The 22,765-nt window shown below is 39.2% G+C and overlaps 1 protein-coding gene across 1 annotated transcript in view; it reads right to left on the reverse strand.

Moving 5' to 3' along the window:
• Positions 1–9,201: 9,201 nt before the first annotated feature.
• The window catches only part of LOC106093459 (protein scarlet), a 30,364-nt gene continuing 16,800 nt past the window's right edge, over positions 9,202–22,765 (reverse strand). Inside the window, exons 2-7 of the mRNA XM_059363479.1 lie at positions 18,767–18,816; positions 18,532–18,668; positions 16,169–17,134; positions 15,866–16,107; positions 13,817–13,917; positions 9,202–9,409 (exon numbers count right to left, since the gene is read on the reverse strand). Of these exons, the coding sequence (XP_059219462.1) occupies positions 9,234–9,409; positions 13,817–13,917; positions 15,866–16,107; positions 16,169–17,134; positions 18,532–18,668; positions 18,767–18,816 (1,672 nt within the window). The 3' untranslated portion in view covers positions 9,202–9,233. The remainder of the gene's footprint in view (positions 9,410–13,816; positions 13,918–15,865; positions 16,108–16,168; positions 17,135–18,531; positions 18,669–18,766; positions 18,817–22,765) is intronic.

A 22,765-nucleotide genomic window follows, 5' to 3' on the forward strand; every position in this document is an offset into this window, starting at 1 on the left:
ATATTTGGATATAGCTGCTATATAGACCGATCTGCCGATAAAGGGTCTAATACCCATTAATGCTTTATTTTTTATCCATTTTCGCTGAAATTTGTAACAGTGAGTAGTTTAGGGCTTTCCGACAACTGACCCAAATATGGTTCAAATTGGACTATATTTGGATATAGCTGCCATTTAGACCGATCTCCCGATTAAGGGTCTGAAGACCATAAAAGCTTTATTTATTACCCGATTTCGTTAAAATTGGAAACAGTAGGTTATTTTAAGCCTCCCAATATCTGACCTTAATATGGTTCAGAACGGACTATATTTAGATGTAGCTGCCATATAGACCGATCTCCCGATAAAGGGTCTGAAGCTCATAAAAGCTTTATTTATTATCCGATTTCGTTAGAATTTTAAACAGTAGGTTATTTTAAGCCTCCCGGTATCTGATCTTAATATGGAATAGATCGATCCATATTTAGATATAGCTGCCATATAGACTGATCTCCCGATTAAAGGTCTGAAGCTCATAAAAGCTTTATTTATTATCCGATTTCGCTAAAATTTGAAACAGTAGGTTATCTTAAGCCTCCCGATATCTGACCTTAATATGGTTCAGAACGGACTATATTTAGATATAGCTGCCATATAGACCGATCTCCCGATATAGGGTCTGAAGACCATAAAAGCATTACTTTTTATCCGATTTCGCTGAAATTTGAAACAGTGAGCAGGTTAAGGCCTCCAAACATGCGACCTAAATATGGTTCTGATCGGACCATAATTAGATATAGCTGCCATTTAGACCGATCTGCCAATAAGGGGACTGAAGCCCATAAAAGTTTTTGTTATTACCCGATTTCGCTGAAATTGGAAACAGTGAGTTTTTCTGATCCTCCCGATAACCGACTTTCATATGATGCAGATCGGTTTATATTTGTATATATCTGTATATAACGGTCCGGCCAAACTTAATGCATTTTTATACCCTCCACCATAGGATGGTGGGTATACTAATTTCGTCATTCTGTTTGTAACTACTCGAAATATTCGTCTGAGACCCCATAAAGTATATATATTCTTGATCGTCGCGACATTTTATGTCGATCTAACCATGTCCGTCCGTCCGTCTGTCGAAAGCACGCTAACTTCCGAAGGAGTTAAGCTAGCCGCTTGAAATTTTGCACAAATACTTCTTATTAGTGTAGGTCGGTTGGTATTGTAAATGGGCCATATCAGTCCATGTTTTGATATAGCTGCCATATAAACAGATCTTGGGTCTTGACTTCTTGAGCCTTTTGAGGGCGCAATTCTTATCCGATTTTAATGAAATTTTGCACGACGTATTTTGTTATGATATCCAACAACTGTGCCAAGCATGGTTCAAATCGGTCAATAACCTGATAGAGCTGCTATATAAACCGATCTTGGGTCTTGACTTCTTGAGCCTTTAGAGGGCGCAATTCTTATCCGATTTTAATGAAATTTTGCACGACGTATTTTGTTATGATATCCAACAACTGTGCCAAGCATGGTTCAAATCGGTCAATAACTTGATATAGCTGTCATATAAACCGATCTTGGGTCTTGACTTCTTGAGCCTCTAGAGTGCACAATTCTTATCCGATTGGAATGAAATTTTGCACGACGTGTTTTGTTATGATATCCAACAACTGTGTCAAGTATGATTCAAATTGGTCCATAACCTGATATAGCTGTCATATAAACCGATCTGGGATCTTGACTTCTTGAGCTTCTAGAGGGCGCAATTTGTTTCCGATTTGGTTGAAATTTTGCATGACATATTTATTTCTTACTCTTAACAACAGTGTCAAATAAGATCCAAATCGGTTCATAACCTGATATAGCTGCCATGTAAACCGATCTGGGATCTTGACTTCTTGAGCCTTTAGAGGTCGCAATTATTATGCGATTTGCCTGAAATTTTGTACGACGGATCCTCTTATGACCATCAACATACGTGTTTATTATGGTCTGAATCAGTCTATAGCCCGATATAGCTCCCATATAAATCGATCTCTCTATTTTACTTCTTGAGCCCCCAAAGGACGCAATTCTTAGTCGAATTGGCTGACATTTTACACAGATCTCCAACATATAATTTAATTGTGGTCCAAAACAGACCATATCTTGATATCGCTCTAATAGCAGTGCAAATCTTTTCTTATATCCTTTTTTGCCTAAGAAGAGATGCCGGGAAAAGAACTCGACAAATGCGATTCATGGTGGAGGGTATAAAAGATTCGGCCCGACCGAACTTGGCACACTTTTACTTGTTACTTGCTATATAATAGATTCAACTGTGCAGTGTGCCCATCACTGATGTAGAGTTTGGTACTATGTATATGGGAGAGGCATTTTTTGTCCAAAAAGGTATCCAATATAAATTTCTTGAAAGACGTGTAACAGTTTCAGCTGCTTCAACTTGTTATGGGTTATCATAAATGGATAACCAATCAGTAGCATATAAAAGGTCTAATATTATAACAGAGCCCAAAACACATTCCTACACCTAATAGTCTTTAACATTACTCTACTCTACATATAATAAAACAATTTGAAAACAAAATATTCAAAACTATGCTGTCAATTCAAGGCTGTCTAAATAAAAAATTTTAAATTTAATATCATATCCAGCAAATGCAACCACAATAGTATATGAATTTAACTTTCTATAGAAACAGTATGTCAAACATTTGTAAAATGTTTACCCCACAGAAACCAAAAACACAAAAATCCCAAGTGTAAATATAACAAAATGTTATAGCTGTTTAAAGGAAATACTTTTAAAACATATTCTAAACTATAATTGTTGCTTTAAAGCTTATTTACTACCTAGCCTAAAGAACGGTAGGGTAAAACTTGTAAAATATTAAAAAAAAAAACAAACACATACAAATATGTTAAGTTTAAAAACAAAACAAACTTTCAAAACTGATTTCAGTTGACTCTGTGATTTCATAAAAATAAATAAAATAAAAAAAATCCCAAATCTCTACATATATAAACAAAGCAAACTAAAATAAATAAAAAAAAGAAAACAAAACAAAACTCTTGTGTGAATAGATGTCCTGTTAAGCAGTGTAAAAATATTAAACTAGCTATGTATGTTTGTGTTTTATGTATAGAGTTAAAAACAAGGAAATAAACTAAAAACAAATACATATGTATACATGTGCGTGCGTATTGATGTGTACTCAAATGTGTATGTGTTGTTAAGTGTATTTTGTAATATTCATAAGTCTAAATATGCTCTCCATTTTAAATGAAACTTTTACAAAAAACAAAAAAAAACAAACAACAACAACAATCGCTAAACATTAAGTAAACCACAGGACACAGTGAATGAAACTAACTCACCCAACTATACAATTTTTATGTCTTAGATCAAATATACAACAACAATAATGATAACAACATCAACATAAGCCCAACATAGGCAACTAGTACAAGCTGAAGTGCTACAAATATATTTGAAGGGAATGTTGTTACATAAAATAACACTAAAACCCTTTGGATCCTATCATATACATAAATATTGAATTTTATGACAAGAACCCAAAGAAAAGCTATAATAGAGATGTTTTTTTTTTGTTTTGGTGGTCAGAATAGGTCTAGGAAAATTTTAAAGAACTTATTACTCATTTTTCAAGTTTTTTTGCCTGTTAGGGCAAGATCATTAAATTTTACAATTTTTGTTTGTTTCTCTTTCGAGACGAGCTCAAGGATCGAAGATGCAAATGCAAAAGGAAAGCCAAAGATAGCAGCACACACCAACCACTATGGGACGTGTTTCGTCTTTGGTTAGAAGACTTTTCAACCATATTAGGTGTGATAAGCCTTGCGTTGGTATATTGTATTTGAATCGTATTGATAGCGAAAACGCATCTATGATGCAATTATCACATTAACCAAGCTTGACAACCCTGCTTATTAGCTGTACTTTTCCCAATGCATGGCAGAGCCTGGTCAGGATTCGAACCTGGGCAATACGGAGCAACAGCGAGAGCCATTGCCGTTGTCTTAGCGTTCGAAGCCATCAATACAACTTCCAACAGGTGAACAAAAATCATGTGTAGTATGGAAGAAGTGTAATTTGCCACACACAGAATGTCAGTCATTACACAAAAATACATGCATTGGGAAAAGTACAGCTAATAGGCAGGCTTGCCGAGCTAGGTTAATGTGCTAATTGTATCATAGATGCGTTTTCGCTATTAATACGATTCAAATACAATATACCAACGCAAGGCCCATCACACCTAATATGGTTGAAAAGTCTTCTAACCAAATACGAAACGCGTCCCATAGTGGTTGGTGGGTGTTGCTTTCTTTGGCTTTCCTTTTCCATTTGCCTCACCGATCATTGAGCTCGTCTCGATAGAGAAACAAACAGAACTTATCACTTTTAACCCTCCGATGAGTGACAGTTCTGAACTTCACGGCCGTGTGAAAAGGTCCCTACGGACCTTTTTTGTAAATCATGTTTTTTTTTTAATATAAATTTTTTTTTTTGATTTTTTGTTTTGTTTTTATTGTTTATAACTAAATTCTACATACAAAAATTATTTTCTCAATTTTTTTAATTTTTTTTTTTTTGCTTGAATTTTCTTAAGACTATTATAAAAAAAAATTTAAAATTATTGTTGTTGAGCATGTACTTCTTGTCCCCTGTCCTGTGCGCAAGTGTTGCAGCGATGTAAAAGTGTGCTATGTTCTCCGCAAACAGCGTTGCCGCAGCCGAAGCAGTATGCCCGCGTTTTCCGCTGCCGCCCGTACTCAGAACGGCAAAGCCTACATGACGGCCTACTTGACCTAGCCGCAAACGACGGTCTTCCATCGGTCTTGGTAATAACTGAAAACAAATAAATATATATTCTATTCTCCAATTTGAAGATGTTTTCTTACCCTGACATCGAATGTTTCCATCGCATTGCATATCCTTGGATAGGAGGTTATATGGTTGTTCAGGGCACGTTCTTCGATATTTGGTGTGGCCAATTGTTTTGTTTGCAGTAACAAGAACGACCGCCATCTGTCACTCCTATATATAGGCTTCATTTCGTTGTAAATCGTAAAAGCAGCCAATGCAGCGACGTCCAACATATTATAAAACATGGCCAAGGGCCATCGTTGTGTTGCTCTTTTGCAGCTGTAAGTGCCTAGCATTTGATTCATGGTATCAATGCCGCATTTGTTGGCGTTGTAATCTAATATGGCATAGGGCTTCCGCTTCTCCGTTTGCTCGTCAACGAGGCAGGTGTAGTGCATTGTGGAGAGCACGTTCACCACTTTATTTTTTTTCGGCACGTATGAGCATAACGATATATCCCCCTCGTTGAACCCAAATAATGTTCTATTGATGGTGCGCTTCGGGTTCTTCTTGAACTCCTGTGGAATGAATCTTTTGTTGTAGCGCACTGTACCAACATATGCGGTCTTACCCCTCAACAAAATACGCGCCAAGTCAAGAGTGGTAAAGAAATTATCCGCGTATATAGTACGGCCAGCATCAAAATATTTTTCCACAAGATCCAGCACTACGTTCTGCCCTTGGTTTATCTCCCGTTGTTGGTTTGGCAGTTTTCCAGAATATATCATTCCCTTCACAGGATAATAACTCTGTGAGTCGCATAACCACCATACTTTCAAACCATACTTAGCTGGCTTTGACAGAATATATTGTGTGAAACGGGTGCGGCCTCTGTAAGGGAACAACTGCTCATCAACTGTTAGTGCTTCATGAGGAGTGTAAGCTGCTGCCAAGTTATGTTGCAACATTTCCCAAATGTCGTCAATAGCCGCAGTTTTGCTGTTAATGAGTCGCTGTTGTCGAGTGTTTCCATTGTCGAATCGAATAAATTTGCTTTATACACATGAAGCGATCGTACGACAACGCTTGTATATTGGGCAACACGTCCCATAATTCCATAGCTGGTTCATGGTTTGATCTTGTGAGTCCAGCATACAAGAGAATAGCTATAAAGGCGTCAAACTCTTTCACTGTCACTGGCTTCCACTCCTTTTTCTTCGTGGGATTCGCCAAATTCCATGCAGCTATAACCTCCCTGCCTTTACGATTTGTTTCACGTAGCACTATGTATATTATTTCCTCTGTCATGATTGAACGCATTATTGTATAGCGGTCGTGTTTATTTCCTGTTGGTCCTGGTTTCTTTCTTCTGAAGTCGACCACGTTATGACAACGAGTGAGTGATGTTGGTGGTGCTTTTTTACTCCATTGGGTGCCATCTTTACCAATATAGTAACTTTCATTCGTAAGTAAATTATGTGTTGAAACAATAAAAAAAATTATAATGATGCCCAAATCATGCATTTATTAGTGAAATTCAGTACAAGGTCCATACGGACCTATTCACACGTCCGCGTACTTTGCTCACTAAAACCTCAATAATTCCTAAAGTAATGATCCGATCGGCTTGATTTTTTTCCAAAAGATGCGCAACAAAATACTCTTGGAATACAGAGTAACTTTGGGGTGGGTTGTAGTGGTCGAAGTAGGAGTAATTTCAGTTTGAAAAGGCAAAAAGATCCCCAGGGACTTTCTCACTCATCGGAGGGTTAAAAAGTTCCCCCAAACCTGTATTTTGAAAAACTCCATTGAGTTTTAACCGCCTATTCATACATGTTATTCAATTTCTCATTTTATAAAAACACATCTATTGTAGCTTTTGGTATATCAACAACCAAATCAAAGTATTTCTAATATACATTTTGTTCTTATGTACATGTCTATATTGCCTTTGAAGTTCATTATGATTTGGGATTTTTTTAATAATTATTTTTTTTTAATTGACCATATTTAATGTTTAATAAATGTATGATGCTAAAGCAAAAAAAAAAACACAAACCAAATTATAAAATTTACGAACAAAAATGCAATAAAAATAAATGTTGCTGATTGTTTTAATTGAAAGTGAAAAATTAAATAAAATTATATTTGAAAATTTTACCAGCTTGTGTGGAACTGTATGGAAATTCTGAAGAGGTGAGTAAGAGTTTGACGACTAAGAAGAAGTTAAGTTTTGCTATAGTTTGACCATCAGGAACTTTGGAAACCTAGTTGCATTTATGAGTTATAGAAGTTCAACAAAAATTGATATGCATCAATTTAAGTGAATTCGATTTTAAGTTAACTTTTTAGGATGATGACTTTTTTACAACCTCATATGCCTGTATCGTATTTTTGATGAATTTTTATTTAAAACTAGCTGGACCGGGCCCGCTCCGCTGTGCCTTCTTTTACATTATATGGAACAAAATTTTCCTTGCACTATATATTTTCGACAATTAAAGAGCTTTTATTGAAATACCATGGTACAAAAATAGTAAATCGCTTGACAAACAGTTTAACAATATAAATGCCTTTATCTGAATCCCATATGATCTTTATTGGTCTTCGAATTTAAGTTTGGATGTAAGATGTACTCCATTCTTAAAATATTTTATTTCAGCCCGATATTCTCATGAGGTCTGATTTTGGGCGTGTTTTCGGGGGTGAGTCTGGGGGACCACCAGACACTTGGCCGTGGAAAAATATCAGCATCGTGCTCTTCGCTCAAATACCATTTTTATACCCTACACCACTACTGTGGTACAGGGTATTATAACTTAGTGAATTAGTTTGTAACACCCAAAAGGAAGAGAGATAGACCCATTGATAAGTATACCGATCGACTCAGAATCACTTTCTGATTCGATTTAGTTATGTCTGTCTGTCTGTCTGTCCGTCTGTCCATGTTAATTTGTGTACAAACTACAGGTCGCAATTTTCATCCGATCGTCTTCAAATTTGGTGTGGGCTTGTTCTTCGGCCTAGAGGCGAAGCCTATTGAAATTGGAAAAAATCGGTTCAGATTGAGATATAGCTCCCATATATATGTTCGTCCGATTTGCAGTAATACTGCAATAAAATTGTCATTTGTTAACAGTTCTTATTCAATATTCTTTGTTTGCCTAAAAAGAGATATCGCGCATAAAACTGGACCAATGCGATCCATGGTGGAGATTCGGCCTGGGCAAGTAACCCGCGCACCAACCGCATGGGTTTTGTGGGATCGCATATATATCCCTCGTTCTCGCGAGCCGCTTGCTTCGAGATCTGACGTTCTCCTCCAGCCACACCTAACCTGGGAACAGACGCTGATTTTGGCCATTGGTTATTTGAAGGCTCCAATAACTCGCCTTGTCTTCTGGAGTATCATTGGCACTCAGTATTTAATTAAGATCCAGTGCCGCTTGACTCCTCTCTGAAACTCTTCTCTCGAAAATCGCTGACTACCTGAGACTGCATTTGCAGGTACTCCGCATTAAATTTGAGCTTTCCACTATCCCCAACATGTGAAGGCGCCCGGTAGCTTACAGCTATTCTTCCCGATGGACACCTCCAAGTCAAAGTTCAAACTTGCAGCCTGTGTGGTGCTGTCAGTTTACAGACTGCAACACAAGGGTTGTCCAATTTCGAAATATAAAAGTCAACCCTCGTATAATAGGCTTCACCGGACTTTTGCCTTTCCTCACTGGTTTATATTTAGAATTTGTTTAAGGCGGACTTACGTCATTTCTGATACATATATAATCAAAAAATTTTTACCAAAAAAATTATTTTATTAAAAGACAGCTGGATAATTAATAACAGTTATGATACATGTTATTTGTGTCTTAATTATATAAAATATTCCTATTCAAATTATAGAAGACCTTTACCATAAACATTGCATACATCAACCACCCTTTCAGTGTACTCAGCGCTGCCCAAACCATCGCTGTGTAATATGATGAAAATTTTTGTTTTCCAACGCCGAGGCGATAAAAGGCAAATATTTCCATTTCAAAAATCATGTTAACACTGAAGACTAAAAGAAAGAGAGAGCATTACAAAAAATGTCAGGAATATTTATTTTGATATACTGTGTGATAAATGTCTGCTATAAATTAGACACCAAATATAAAATAGCATATTTTGTACATTTCTCGAGAGGCGTCTGACACAATGGTGGTACTTTGCGTTGAAGGAAGTGTGAAACAGGAATATATGATTTTCTGAAAGCGTATATGACCCCTCCTTCAACGTCCTGTTGTATTCACTACCTCTCTATTATAAACATAAATGTTAACTTAAATAGACCTTCATATTTTACTTGTCATTTTTTTTACTTTTTTATTTTATTTTTTTTATTTAATTTTTTTTACTTTATTTTTTTCTTTTAAATTTTACGTGCCCTCCGCCACAGGCAATAGTAGCCCATAATGTGAAAGGCAAGATAAATGCCAAACATGGCCAAAAGATTAATGTAAAGGTTTTTCTCATTGAAGCTGTATTTGTTCAGGACATCCGTGCCATTATGGAAGCATGGCAATTCTTCACTTTCCTCGAAGCATGCTGAAATGAAAAAACGGAAAAAATTAAAACAAACACAGGCAAGTAGTCAACGATTAATGGCACTTATTTGCATAAAAAAAGCATTGAAATATATGGTGAAGGTAAGTATTTGTTTACTGTCATTTTTTTTCTCTGAAATATATTTTCATAATAATGTACATCAAAAGATGCAGCCCAAACGGAAAGAAACATCAACAAGTGTCCCGAAGGATGTTTTCAGTATTTTCCCTCTACTGAAAGAGAAAATACAAAAAAGCAGGTGAAATGGTCCCCCTTACACTTGGCCCTGAAAAAATATCAGCATCGTGCTCTTCTCTCTACTACCATTAATTTAAAGCCCATATTGCCATTGGTTTTGAGGGGAGTTTACAGGACGAGGCGTCCCCCAAACACATGGTCCCAAAATTGGTTATCAAATTTGTTTTCTAATCTCAAATACCTTTCATTTGAGCCACATATTGGCATGGTCGAAAAATTTTTACTCTTTGGGGTGTTTTGGGGAAGCGGTGATGCCTTAAATCCATGGTCCTACATTTGGATATCAAATTCGTATTCTACTCCCAAATACCTTTATTTAAGCCCCATATTGCGATGTTCAGTAAAAAAATTGCTGTTTGTAGGGTATTTTGGGAAAGGGGTAGAACCCCAGAAAACTGGTCCCGAAAGTGGGTATCAATTCTTGCTCTACCCCCAATTCTTTTCATTTAAGCCCCACACTGACTTGGTCGATAAATATGCCCGATTTAGGGGTGTTATGGGGAGTGGGATGGTCCCCCAATCACTAAGCCCTTAAAATATATCAGCAATGTGCTCTATTCTCATATATTTGAACCCCATATTGCCATTGGCCTCAAAATTAGATATCAAATTCGTTTTCAATCTCAAATACCATTCACTTAAACCCCTTATTGAAAAAGTCAGCAAATATGTCCGGTTTGGGGTATTGACCCTAAAAACTATGAACATCGAGCTCCACTATCTTGAAGACCCAAATAGTCTTGGTGAGCAAATACGTCCTGCTTGGGGGTTGTTGTAGTGGTGGGACGTCCCCTAGACAGTTGGTCCCGAATGTTGATGTCAGATTCATGGTCTTCTCCCAAATACCCTTCATTTCAGCTTCATTTTTCCATAGTCGGCAAACATGACCGGGAATGTTTTGGGGGGATGGGGCGGCCACTCAGGGATTTTGCCTTGAAAATATATTTCAGATTCGTGTTCTACTCTAGAATACCTCTTATTTGAGGCTCATATTGCAATGGTAAGCAAATACTTCCTATTTGGGTGATGTTATGGGATGGGGTGGCCCCATAGACACTTTTCCAGAACATTGATATCAGATTCGTGCTTTACTTCCTTTCATTTGAGTCCCATATTGCTATGGTCGTAAATTTGTCTTCTTTGGGGAATATTCTCGGGGATGGACGGCCCCTCAAACACGTAGTCCCACATCTGGATATCAGATTCGTATTTTACACTCAAATACCTTTTATTTTATTTTATTTGTTGAGGGGTGTTTTGGGGAAGGGGTGGACCCCCAGAAACTTTGTGCTAAATTTGATATCACATTCGTATTTCACTCGCCCATACCTTTCATTTGAGTCCCAAATTGTCATGGTCGGTAAATATGTCCGAGCCACTAGAGGGCGCAATTATTATCCGATTTAGCTGAAATTTTGCATGAGGTGTTTTGTTATGTCTTTCAACAGCTTCGCTAAGTGTGGGGTTAATATCGGTCTATAGCCTGTTATAGCTGCCATATAAACCGATCTGGGGTATTGACTTCCTGAGCCTCTACTTGGGGCAAATCCTATCCGATTTGGCTGAAATTTTGATGACGTGTTTTGTTATGACCTTCAACAACTGTGCTAAGTATGGTTCAAATCGGTCCTTAACCTAGATTTGGTTGAAATTTTACACAATGGTCTCCAATATTCAATTCGGTTATGGTCTGAAATGAACCATACCTTGGCATAGATCCAATAGCTTAGCACCGCCCGTCCGTCTGTCGAAATTACGATAGTGGTCGAACGCGTAGAGCTAGCCGTTTGAAATATTACACTAAAACTTTATATTGATGTAGATCATTGAGGATTGTAATTGGAACATATTGATTCAGATTCAGATATAGCTCCCATATAAACCGATCTCCCGATTTGACTTCTTGAGCCCCTGCAAGCCGCAATTTTAGTCCGATTTGGCTGAAATTTCATACGCAGTGTTCTGCTAAGACTTCCAACAACTGTGCCAAGTACGGTCCAAATCGGTCTATAACCTGATATACCTCCCATATAAACCGAGCTGCCGATTTGATTTCTTGATCCCTTACAAACCGCAATTTTTGTCCGATTTGGCTGAAATTTCGCATGTAGTGTTTTGCTACGACTTTCAACAACAGTGGCCAGTATCTATCTACAACATGATATAGCTCCCCTATAAAACGATCTCCCGATTTGACTTCTTGAGTCCTTACAAGCAGCAATTTCTGTTCGATCAGTCTATGACCTGATATAGCTCCCATGTAAGCCGGTCTTTCGATCATCCCTGCTTGGTTCCTAGAAGCTTTAATTTTTGCTGATTTGGCCTTCAACTAAATTTGTTTTATATAAATTTATAGCAGAATCCAAGGTGGTAGGTTTCCAAGATTCGGCCCGGTCGAAATTAACACCCTTTTACTTCTTTTATTTATTTCCGAAAAAATTATATAGAAAACAAGTGCAGAAAAAAACGCGTTTTGATATGGAAACAAAAATATTTGGTTGCTGTCAAATTTCGCTCGCGAAACTTCTAAAGATTTTGGAGACTTTTCCGAAAGTAGAATGGGGTACCAACCCCAAGTCGTGATTTTGTTATGAGTAGCGATATCTCTTGGTTGGTGATTTTCATGTGAGTCGCGATACACACGACGAATTTTAAATCAATCACGCTCGTGCACGATCAAGTGATTAGATTTGGACCTCCCTCAGGAATCACGTGCATACTTCTAATTGGCATTTAGCATTTGGATAAAAGTCAGTGCCACCTGACCCTTGAATGAGGCTCTCCTTTCGTATTCAGTCCTTATCGTGATTTCCATAGACGAATGGACGTACTTGATTATCCCGACTTCAAAAATCAAGCCCATCAAAAATATGCTATCTTTATGGGCTCGCAAATCAATTTTTCGAGGTGTAACCAACGGAATGACTAGATTAGTATACCCCCATCCTATGGTGATGAGTATAAAAAAATACCAGTATGGATGAGCTGACGAGAGTCATTATCCGCGAATGAGCTAAAATACCGGCAGATTACATTCGTGCAGCTTGCCAATTTTTTGATCAATTCAGAGCAATAGTCAAAGCAAAAGGTGGTCATATCAAGTAAAAGTGAATAGAGTTTGAATTTTCGATTAATTCCATATATTTTTCAAATCAATAAAAAAATGTCACACAAAACCAAAGGTGGTTGTTGTTGTTGTTACAGCAGTGTATCATGGTCTATCTTTCGTCTGCTTGATTTTGTCGATTATCCAGATCCAGGAAATCAGGAACTAAGATGGGGTGCGTTTAGAGGGATCTGAGTCTGAGGGGAGTGGGTCTAGCTGGGTGGTGGTTTGAATTGATAACACTTCTTGTCAACTACCCGGCACATGACACACGTCTCAATAGTCCTCTTGAAGGTGTATATGGCAAAGTAAATGGAGCACTATTTTCCCCAAGTAATACAAATGCGACAATGGGTACCTTGTATCTCTTACTGAAAAAAACATTTTTGTTTCAGGCGCTGTCGTACGCGGAGCTTCTAGGAAAATGTCCCTAAACTATCCCTTAAAAATGGCTCTGATCTTCCTTTCCAAGACCATTTTCAGATCATTCTCTTTTAGAGACAACAACACATATTCATAAGTACATTCCACAGTAGTGGGGACAGTCGGAGGCCACCGTGGCGCTGAGGTTAGCATGTCCTCCTATGATGCTGTACGCCTGGGTTCGTATCCTGGCAGGAACATCTAAAAATTTTTCAGCGGTGGTTATCCCCTGCTAATGCTGGCGACATTTGTGAGGTACTTTGCCATGTAAAAACCTCTCCCCAAAGAGGTGTCGCACTGCGGCACGCCGTTAATATTGAATCGGACAGCACTCAATGTGAAAAGTGAACAGTTTGCCCCAGTTCCTTAATGGAATGTTCATGGGCAAATTTGCCGTAGTGGAGACAGAACACCTCTTGAAGGGGTTCTCTACCGACCCAGTTATAACAGCAGTAGCATACAAATTACATTGCATAATTACATGTATGTGAAATATCGCAATAATTGTGAAAAGGGACTGTCTTTGACAACAACATGCTGCATATCCTTTTAATGTATTTTCCCTTTTTTTTATTAATAAGTGCGCACTCGTATTTAATGAAAACTCAAATTATACTTACTGATATTTTGTATTCCAGACCATTGGGCAATTGTCATTGCCTCGTTAGCATACAGCATCCAAGAAAGAAATTGTGTCCAATAAAATGCCCAAGGCAAGGTGCTGTAATTAATTAAAGCAATTATAATAAAAAAAGGATATTAAGGATAATAAAATGCAAAATTTGTCCCAGCTCTTTCATATGCAAAATGAAAAGGGTCATAATATTAATTGGTCGCATTAAAGAATATATTCTTGTAGAGGCTCAAGAAATCAGGGAAATGGTTTATATAACGAATATGCGTAAAGGGAATTTTCGAACCTCTCTGGAACACATTTGGTGTGATTAGGGAGGAATCAAAATTCAATGGTATAAAAATCGACAAAATAAATGAAGGCATTGAGGAATATAGCAATGTCGAGAATATATCGATCCGCAAATCCGGCGATAAATATATATGGGAACTATATCCAAATCTGAACCGATTTTAAGGAAATCTTGCAGACACGTCAAGATCTGTAACAAACAAATGGCCATTGGAGTGCAAATCCACTGAACCGATTTTGATGAAATCTTGCAGATACGTTAAGATCAGTAACAAAACAAACCGTGCCAAGTTTGGTGCTGATCAGTTGAAAATTGTAGTTACTACGGGCAATTAAGTGGAAATCGGGCGATACATATATATGGAAGCTATATCTAAATCTGAACCGATTTTGATGAAATCTTGCAGATATGTTAAGAACATAACAAGCCATGCCAAATTTGGAGCAGATCGGTTAAAAATTGTTGTTACTACGACCATTTAAGTGGAAATCGGGAGATGTATATATATGGGAGATATATCTAAATCTGAACCGATTTTGATGAAATCTTGCAAATAAGTTAAGATATGTAGATATAAGAGTACATATGGGAGCTATATCTAAATCTGAACCGATTTTGATGAAATCTTGCATATATGTTAAGATCAATAACAAAACAATCCGTACCAAATTCTGTACAGGTCAGTTCAAAATTGTAGTAACTACGACCATTTAAGTGGAAATCGGGCGATACATAAAATGGGAGCTATATCCAAATCTGAACCGACTTTGAAGAAAACTTGCAGATATGTTGTATTCAGTAACTAAACAATCGGTACCTAATTCTGTGCAGATCAGTTGAAAATTGTAGTTACTATGACCATTTAAGCGCAAATCGGGCGATACATATATACGGGAGCTATATCCAAATCTTAACCGATTTTGATTAAATCTTGCAGATATGTTAAGATCAGTAACAAAACAATCCATGCCGAATTTTGTGCAGATCGGTTGAAAATTATAGTTACTGAGGCCATTAAAGTGGAAATCGGGCGGTACATATACAATATATGGGAGCTATATCTAAATCTGAACCGATTTTTACCAAAATCAATAGCGTTCGTCCATGAGGCAAAAAAGTGACATTTGCAAAATTTCGTGACGATTGGACAACAAATACGACCTGTACCTTGATTACAAGGCCACCGTAGCTCAGAGGTTAGCATGTCAGCCTATGACGCTGAAGTTCTGGGTTCGAATCCTGGCGAGAGCATCAGAAAAAATGTTTAGCCGTGGCTTTCCCCTCCTAATGCTGGCAACATTTATGGGTGCTAAGTAAAAACTTCACTCCAAACAGGTGTCGCACTGCGGTACGCCGTTCGGGCTCGTCTATAAAAAGGAGGCCCCTATCATCGAGCTTAAACTTGAATCGGGCTGCACTCATTGATAGGTGAGAAGTTTGCCCCTGTTCCTTAGTGGAATGTTCATGGGTGAAATTAGCATTTTTTTACCTTGATTACAAAAATACATGGACTGACAGACGGACATGGCTAAATCAAATCAGAAAGTGATCGGTGTACCTATCAATGGGTCTAGCTCTTCTTTTCCTTAGCGTTGCAAACAAATGCACAAACTTATATTACCCTGTAGCCCAATGGTGGTATAGGGTATTATAAACTTCTATATTAAAGTATTACAGGTGCAATTTGATGCCTTTCCCATGCATATGATGGCCATTGTTTGACTGGAAAATGTATATGCTTACCTAATTTGTATGAAAATGCCAGAGGTGATCATGATTATGTAGTCAATGGGAACCAAATATGCCATGGCAAATGGCAACGAATTGAAAGCTGTCGAGAAAAAGCAACCGCATGCCGTTGATACATTCATCACCAGGACAACGGCAATGGCAGTAATCAGAAATGCAAAAAATGTCGGGCGCAGTCCGGCCACAAAATAACAAATGATAACGAATACAAAAGGCTCCAGGACCATGCCAGGTAACTGAAACCGAAAAATAGTTATTGTGTTGCTCTTGTATGGGAGAGTTTTCACTGCTGCTTACCATGGCCGCAATGGTGCCTATGTAATATTGGGCCGTGGAATAAGTACCCGCACGCGTCTCGCGCATAAACAGGGGAAATCCTTGTGGAAAGACATTGAGCACCGTGTACATGGGATTGAAGGTATTCTCGGAGATCATAACAAACAGCGCCCCCTGAACAGCCTGAACACCCATTTGGTCCAACTGGGTGGTGCCGGCAAAACACAGGCCAATGATAATGGCCATGGCTATTTTCTGCAAAAATCTCATCCATTGCAAGGTGGGATCCCTTAGCAGGCTCAATGTGTATCTGTACCATAAGATTAGGATTTTCTTACCCCAAAAGGCCGATTTGAAATCCTCGACTTCAGTGTCAAAGGGATAATCGCCCGTTTCGGCCATGTGTATTTCCAAATTCACCAACATATCTCTCTGCTTGGCAGCCGAGCTGACTGCAAATAAATCGCATATATATTGAGCCGATCTCTGAGAGGCCTGTTCATAGCCAGGATCGGTGGCCAAGACCCCTATAAGAAAATCTGCAGGATTATAGGCCTCAGGACAAGGATAACCATGTTCAGCAAAGAATTCCAAGGCATTTTGTGGCGAACCTGTAAAGGCCACCCTGCCATCGGCCAGCAGTAGCACATTATTGAACATATCGAACAATTGTGACGAGGGCTGATGTATGGTGCACAAGATTGTCGTTCCCTTTTTGGCCAATTCATAGAGGGTTTGCACCAATTGTTGAGCACTGTACGAGTCCAGGCCAGTGGTGGGCTCATCACAAAACAAAATCACCGGATCATTAAGTAACTCGACTGCAAAAGCCAAACGTTTGCGTTCACCACCGGAAAGGACTTTTTTGTCATCACCCGAACCTATGCGTGAGTTGGCAGCTGCCATTAGTCCAGTGCGTTCCAGTAGATCTTGAATGATCATTTTACGTTCCAGTTTGCCAACACGACGATCCAAACGTAAGTGAGCCTGAGGAAGAAACAAAAAACCAATAAATGGAGATAAGAGAAAGTGCATTATATCAAATCCCACAAAGCTCTGTAAACACCAGCAGATAAAGGAAATGGAGAAAGTTGAGAACTACAACTATGAGATAGCCAGCAACTTCGCACATCCTGCAGAAGTCTGCCTCTCCCTGAACCTAGTGTAACGTCAAAGGCCTGACGTTGCAATGAACAATCAGGACTCCTATTAGCAGTCTTAAGTCTTGGTTTCTCAGCCCCAGCATAAGCGACGTCCTGTTTCGCGAAATACTCGGCCACAGGGCCTTTGATACCCTATAACCTACAGCAGTAGCCCACGCCTTGTTCGCTCAGTCATCGTAGAAGGTGTCCATTCTACCAAGAAGCTTGCATAGTGGAGGTCTCACTGATTCTATAGCGACATCTGCGGCAATCATCGATCCATTCCCGGCCAGCTCATCGGTCAATTCTTTCCCCGCCATACCTTGATGGCACCCTGGATAGCCTTATAGCCTTTCTCATGATTCGAAAAAACTCTCTGCAGGCCCCTGAGCCTTCAGCACCGCCTGACTGTCCACGTATATTGTGACGATCTGATGGGGCTGCCGCTCCAGTGTCTTCAGTATAGCGAAGACTTCGCTTGAAAGACGCAGAATCCATCCAGAATTTTATAAAAATACCTGATTCCAAGGAATTCAATGAAAAATCTTGCTTTAGTGACCCCATCCAATTTAAACCCATCGGTGTATACAGAGGGTACCGCGAAGGGCGGGGAATCCCAACCCAGAGATCCCTTTTCGGGAAAACAACTTCCAAGCCATTAACAATGAAGAACTCTCCTGGTATATAATCAGCCGTGCCGTGTTTAGCTTGTCGCCACGGGGAACACCATCTCCCCGCAGAACAGAAGAATTGGAATGATGAAGAAGCTCCAGCAAAGAAGTCTTTTGAAGGCGACCGTAATAGAACACGCAAAAGATTAACACGAAAACTCTGCTCAGAGCCTTGAGGTAGAACTACATGATCTAGGGCGTGAGGAACAGCGCTACCTGAGAGAACCTCTAGATCAAGCGGCATATCAAGAAGGTCTAGACAACATTCATGCAGACACGGTAGCAGATGCGGTAGCAGATGCGGGTGAATGCAGTCTTTGGAGAACTACCGCCTTCCATTGCGCCTGAAGAAATTGACCTCACCCGGCAAACCAGAGTAGTTCTGGCTCAATTACGTTCGGCTAGAGAAATACATTTTAGTAAGATACAATTAAAGTAAGAGCATCATACTCATCTCAAATAATTTTTTCAATGCGTTTCTATAGCAATGACTAACTGACTAATCCCATGCTAGAGGGTATACAAATATTTAAAACAACAAAATATACATATAATAAAATATTCACCTTACCGAAAAATACATATGCTCCGAAACGGTCAAATATCCATTAAATCGATCGTCTTGGTAAACAAAACCACTTATGCGATGCATGAATGGGCCAATGCGCCTACCATTGATAAGGATGTCACCTTGAACTACCGTTCCAGCTAAGGACAAATAGACCATAATTCGTTAAAGTTCACATCGCTGTACTAAAATGGCAATCTAATGCCTTATCTAATCAAATTGAAAGAATTTTATTTACCCGCCTGACGATATGCAAGCACAGACATCAGGGTGGTTTTGCCGGAACCGCTGTAAAGAAAATAAAATAAAATGTTAGCAGGAGCAATTTCTTAATTCGAGGGCGGCCCCAAAAGTTAACGACCTGACATATAGATGGCGGTAGTAGTATGAAAATAATCTTTTCAAATCATATGTTTCAAGCTTCAAGCCGCCACGGTGTTTAGTTTTTTATACCCACCACCGAAGGATGGGGGTATATTCATTTTGTCATTCCGTTTGCAACACATCGAAATATCCATTTCCGACCCTATAAAGTATATATATTATTGATCAGCATAAAAATCTAAGACGATCTAGACATGTCCATCCGTCTGTCTGTTGAAATTACGCTTCAGTCTTTAAAAATAGAGATATTGAGCTGAAATTTTGCACAGGTTCTTTTTTTGTTCATAAGCAGGTTAAGTTCGAAGATGGGCTATATCGGACTATAACTTGATATAGCCCCATATAGACCGATCGGCCGATTTAGGGTCTTAGGCCACATTTATTATCCGATTTTGCTGAAATTTGGGGCAATGAGTTGTGTGAGGCCTTTCCACATCCTACGTCAATTTGGGCCAGATCGATTCAAATTTGGATATAGCTGCCATATAGACCGATCCTCCGATTTAGGGTCTTAGGCCCATAAAACCCACATTTATTATCCGATTTTGCTGAAATTCGGGACAATGAGTTGTGTGAGGCCCTTCGACATCGTACGTCAATTTGGGCCAGATCGATTCAAATTTGGATATAGCTGCCATATAGACCGATCCTCCGATTTAGGGTCTTAGGCCCATAAAAGCCACATTTATTATCCGATTTTGCTGAAATTTGGGACAGTGAGTTGTCTTAGGCCCTTCAACGTCCTTCGTCAATTTGGCTCAGATCGGTCCAGATTTGGATATAGCTGCCATATAGACCGATCGGCCGATTTAGATTTTAGGGTCTTAGGCCCATAAAAGCCACATTTATTATCCGATTGTGTTGAAATGTAAGATAGTGAGTTGTGTCAGGCCCTTCGACGTCCTTCGTTAATTTGGCCCAGATTTGGATATAGCTGTTATATATACCGATCCTCCGGTTTAAGGTTCTAGGCCCTTAAAAGCCACATTTATTATCCGATTTTGCTGAAATTTGGGAAAGTGAGTTGTCTTAGGCCCTTCGACATTTGTCTTCACTTTGGCCCAGATCGGTGCAGATTTGGATATAGCTGCCATATAGACCGATCTCTCGGTTTTAGGTTTTGGGGCCATAGAAGGCGCATTTATTGTCAGATTTCGCTGAAATTTGGGACAGTGCGTTGTGTTAGACTCTTCGAAATTTTTCTGCAACTTAGCCCAAATCGGTGCAGATTTGCACAATTGAACAATGACGTGCCGCAGTGCGACACCTGTTTGGAGAGAAGTTTTACATGGCATAGTACCTCACAAATGATGCCAGCATTAGGAGGGGAAAACCACCGCTGAAAATTTTTTCTGATGGTCTCGCCAGGATTCGAACCCAGGCGTTCAGCGTCATAGGCGGACATGCTAACCTCTGCGCTACGGTGCCCTCCAAGTACTTATTAGTACTTGGTCCAAATCGGAAGATATTTCGATATAACTGCTATGAGACATAAGGTATGCAATTATCCAAAGTTCGGCCGGGCCGAACTTAACGCCTTTTTACTTGTTTATTGAAGCACTTAGAAGTAACTGATCTCTGTGAATTTGTAAATGAGGAAACAATGTTCACCGATATATACAAGACTTTCTTTTGAAATGACTCAGTTCAATCATTACAACAAGTACAAGCGTGCTAAGTTCGGACCGGATCTTGGGAACCCACCACCATGGAATCTGCTAAAATATGGGAGCTACATATGGTTATAGACCGATTTGAACCGTACTTGGCACAGTTGTTGTAGGGGCTCAAGAAGTCAAATCGGGATATCGGTTTAGAACGACCGATTTGAACCGTCCGTGGCACATTTGTTTGAAGTCATAACAGAACACTATGTGCAACATTTCAGCCAAATTGGGAAAGTATTGCGGCTTCCAGGGCCTCAAGCAATCAAATCTAGCCATGTCCGTCCGTCCGTTCGTCTGTAGAAATCAAGATAGAGGTCGAACGCGTAAAGATAGTCGCTTGAAATTTTGCACAGAGACTTAATATCGTTGTAGGTCATTGGGGATTATAAATGGGCCATATCGGTTCAGATTTACAATAGATATAGCTCCCATATAAACCGATCTCCGGATATGACTTCTTGAGCTTTTACAAGCATCTATTTTTTCCGATTTGGATAAAATATTGCACTTAGTGTTCTGTTATAACTCTCAACAGCTGTTTTGAGTACGGTCCAAATCGGTCTATAACGTGATATAGCTCCCATATAAAACGATCTCCGGATATGACTTCTTGAGCTTTTACAAGCAACTATTTTTGTCCGATTTGGCTGAAATTTTGCATGTAGTTTTTTGTTACGACTTCCAACAACTGTGGCATGTAAGGTCCACTTCGGTGTATAACTTGATATAGCTCCCATATATATCGATCTCCGAATTTGACTTGTTGAGCTCTTACAAGCCGTCGGATTTGGCTGAAATTTTGCATGTAGTTCTCTGTTACGACTTTCAACAACTGTGGCAAGTAAGGTCCAAATCGGTGTATAACTTGATATAGCTCCCATATATACCGATCTCCCGATTTACCTTCTCGAGCCCCTGGAAGTCACATTTTTTGTCCGATTTGGTTAAAATTTTGCACGTATTGTTCTGTTACGACCTCCAACAAATGTGCCTATTACGGTCCAAATCGGTCTTTAACCTGATGCAGCTCCAATGTTAACCGTTCTTTCGATTATCCCTGTTCGGTTCGTAGAAGTTTTAATTTTTGTTGGTGTGGCAGAAATTTGGTATGTATTGTAGAATAAATTTATGTCTTTCAACTAAATATATTTTGTAAAAATTTTTAGCAGAATCCATGGTGGTGGGTTCCCACGATTCGGCCCGGCCGAACTTAGCACGCTTTTACTTATTATTGATTATCCTCAAAAAGGAAACACTTTCAATGGCCAGTTCTGCAAATACAATTTGCAAATAAATTTGAATTTGCGCATGAACAGGGGCAAACTTCTCACATATCGGTATGTACTGTCTGATTCAAGTTTTAAACTCATTGATAAGGAGGCTCCTTCTTATAGCCGAGTCCGAAAGACATAACGCAGTGCGACAACTCTTAGAGGAGAAATTTTTACATGGCATAGTACCTCATAAATGTCGCCAACATTAGCAGGGGATGTTCTCGCCAGGATTCGAACCAAAGCGTCCAGCGTCATTGGCGGATATGCCAACCTCTGAGACAAGTACTGGCCAATGGCAAGTACTGTGCTGACTTAATACAGTGTTTCTGTTATGAAATTTCAGAAAAGTGTTGTTTTATTAAGATAATGCTGCAGTTCACGAATCCACCATTGCGATGTTAAATTTTAGATCCCTTAGGTTACATTTTAGATTAAAACATTTATCGGCGGTAAAAGGTTTGCCAGTTATGAAGAGGTGGAAGTTGCAGTCGATGGCTATTTTGGGGAGCTAGACAATTCTTGCCACCGTAGCGCAGAGGTTAGCATGTCCGCCTATGACGCTGAACCCCTGTGTTCGATTCCTGGCGAGACCATCAGAAAAAAATTATCAGCCGTGGTTTTCATCTCGTTATGCTGGCGATATTTGTGAGGTACTATGCCATGTAAAGAGGTGCCGCACTGCAGTACGCCATTCGGACTCGGCTGTAAAAGGAGACCCGCTATCATTGAGATTAAAACTTGAATAGGGCAGCACTCATTGATATGTGAGAAATTTGCCCCTGTCCCTAATGGAATGTTCATGGGCAAATTTGCAGACAAATCTTGCTACGAACAGGGTATCGAAGCTATTAAAATATTCTGGGAATAGAGTATCGAGAGCTTAAAGAAGATTATGTTAAGTAATAGATTAGC

This window comes from Stomoxys calcitrans, chromosome 1 (genome assembly GCF_963082655.1).
Source record: "Stomoxys calcitrans chromosome 1, idStoCalc2.1, whole genome shotgun sequence".
In the NCBI taxonomy this organism is placed as follows: domain Eukaryota; kingdom Metazoa; phylum Arthropoda; class Insecta; order Diptera; family Muscidae; genus Stomoxys; species Stomoxys calcitrans.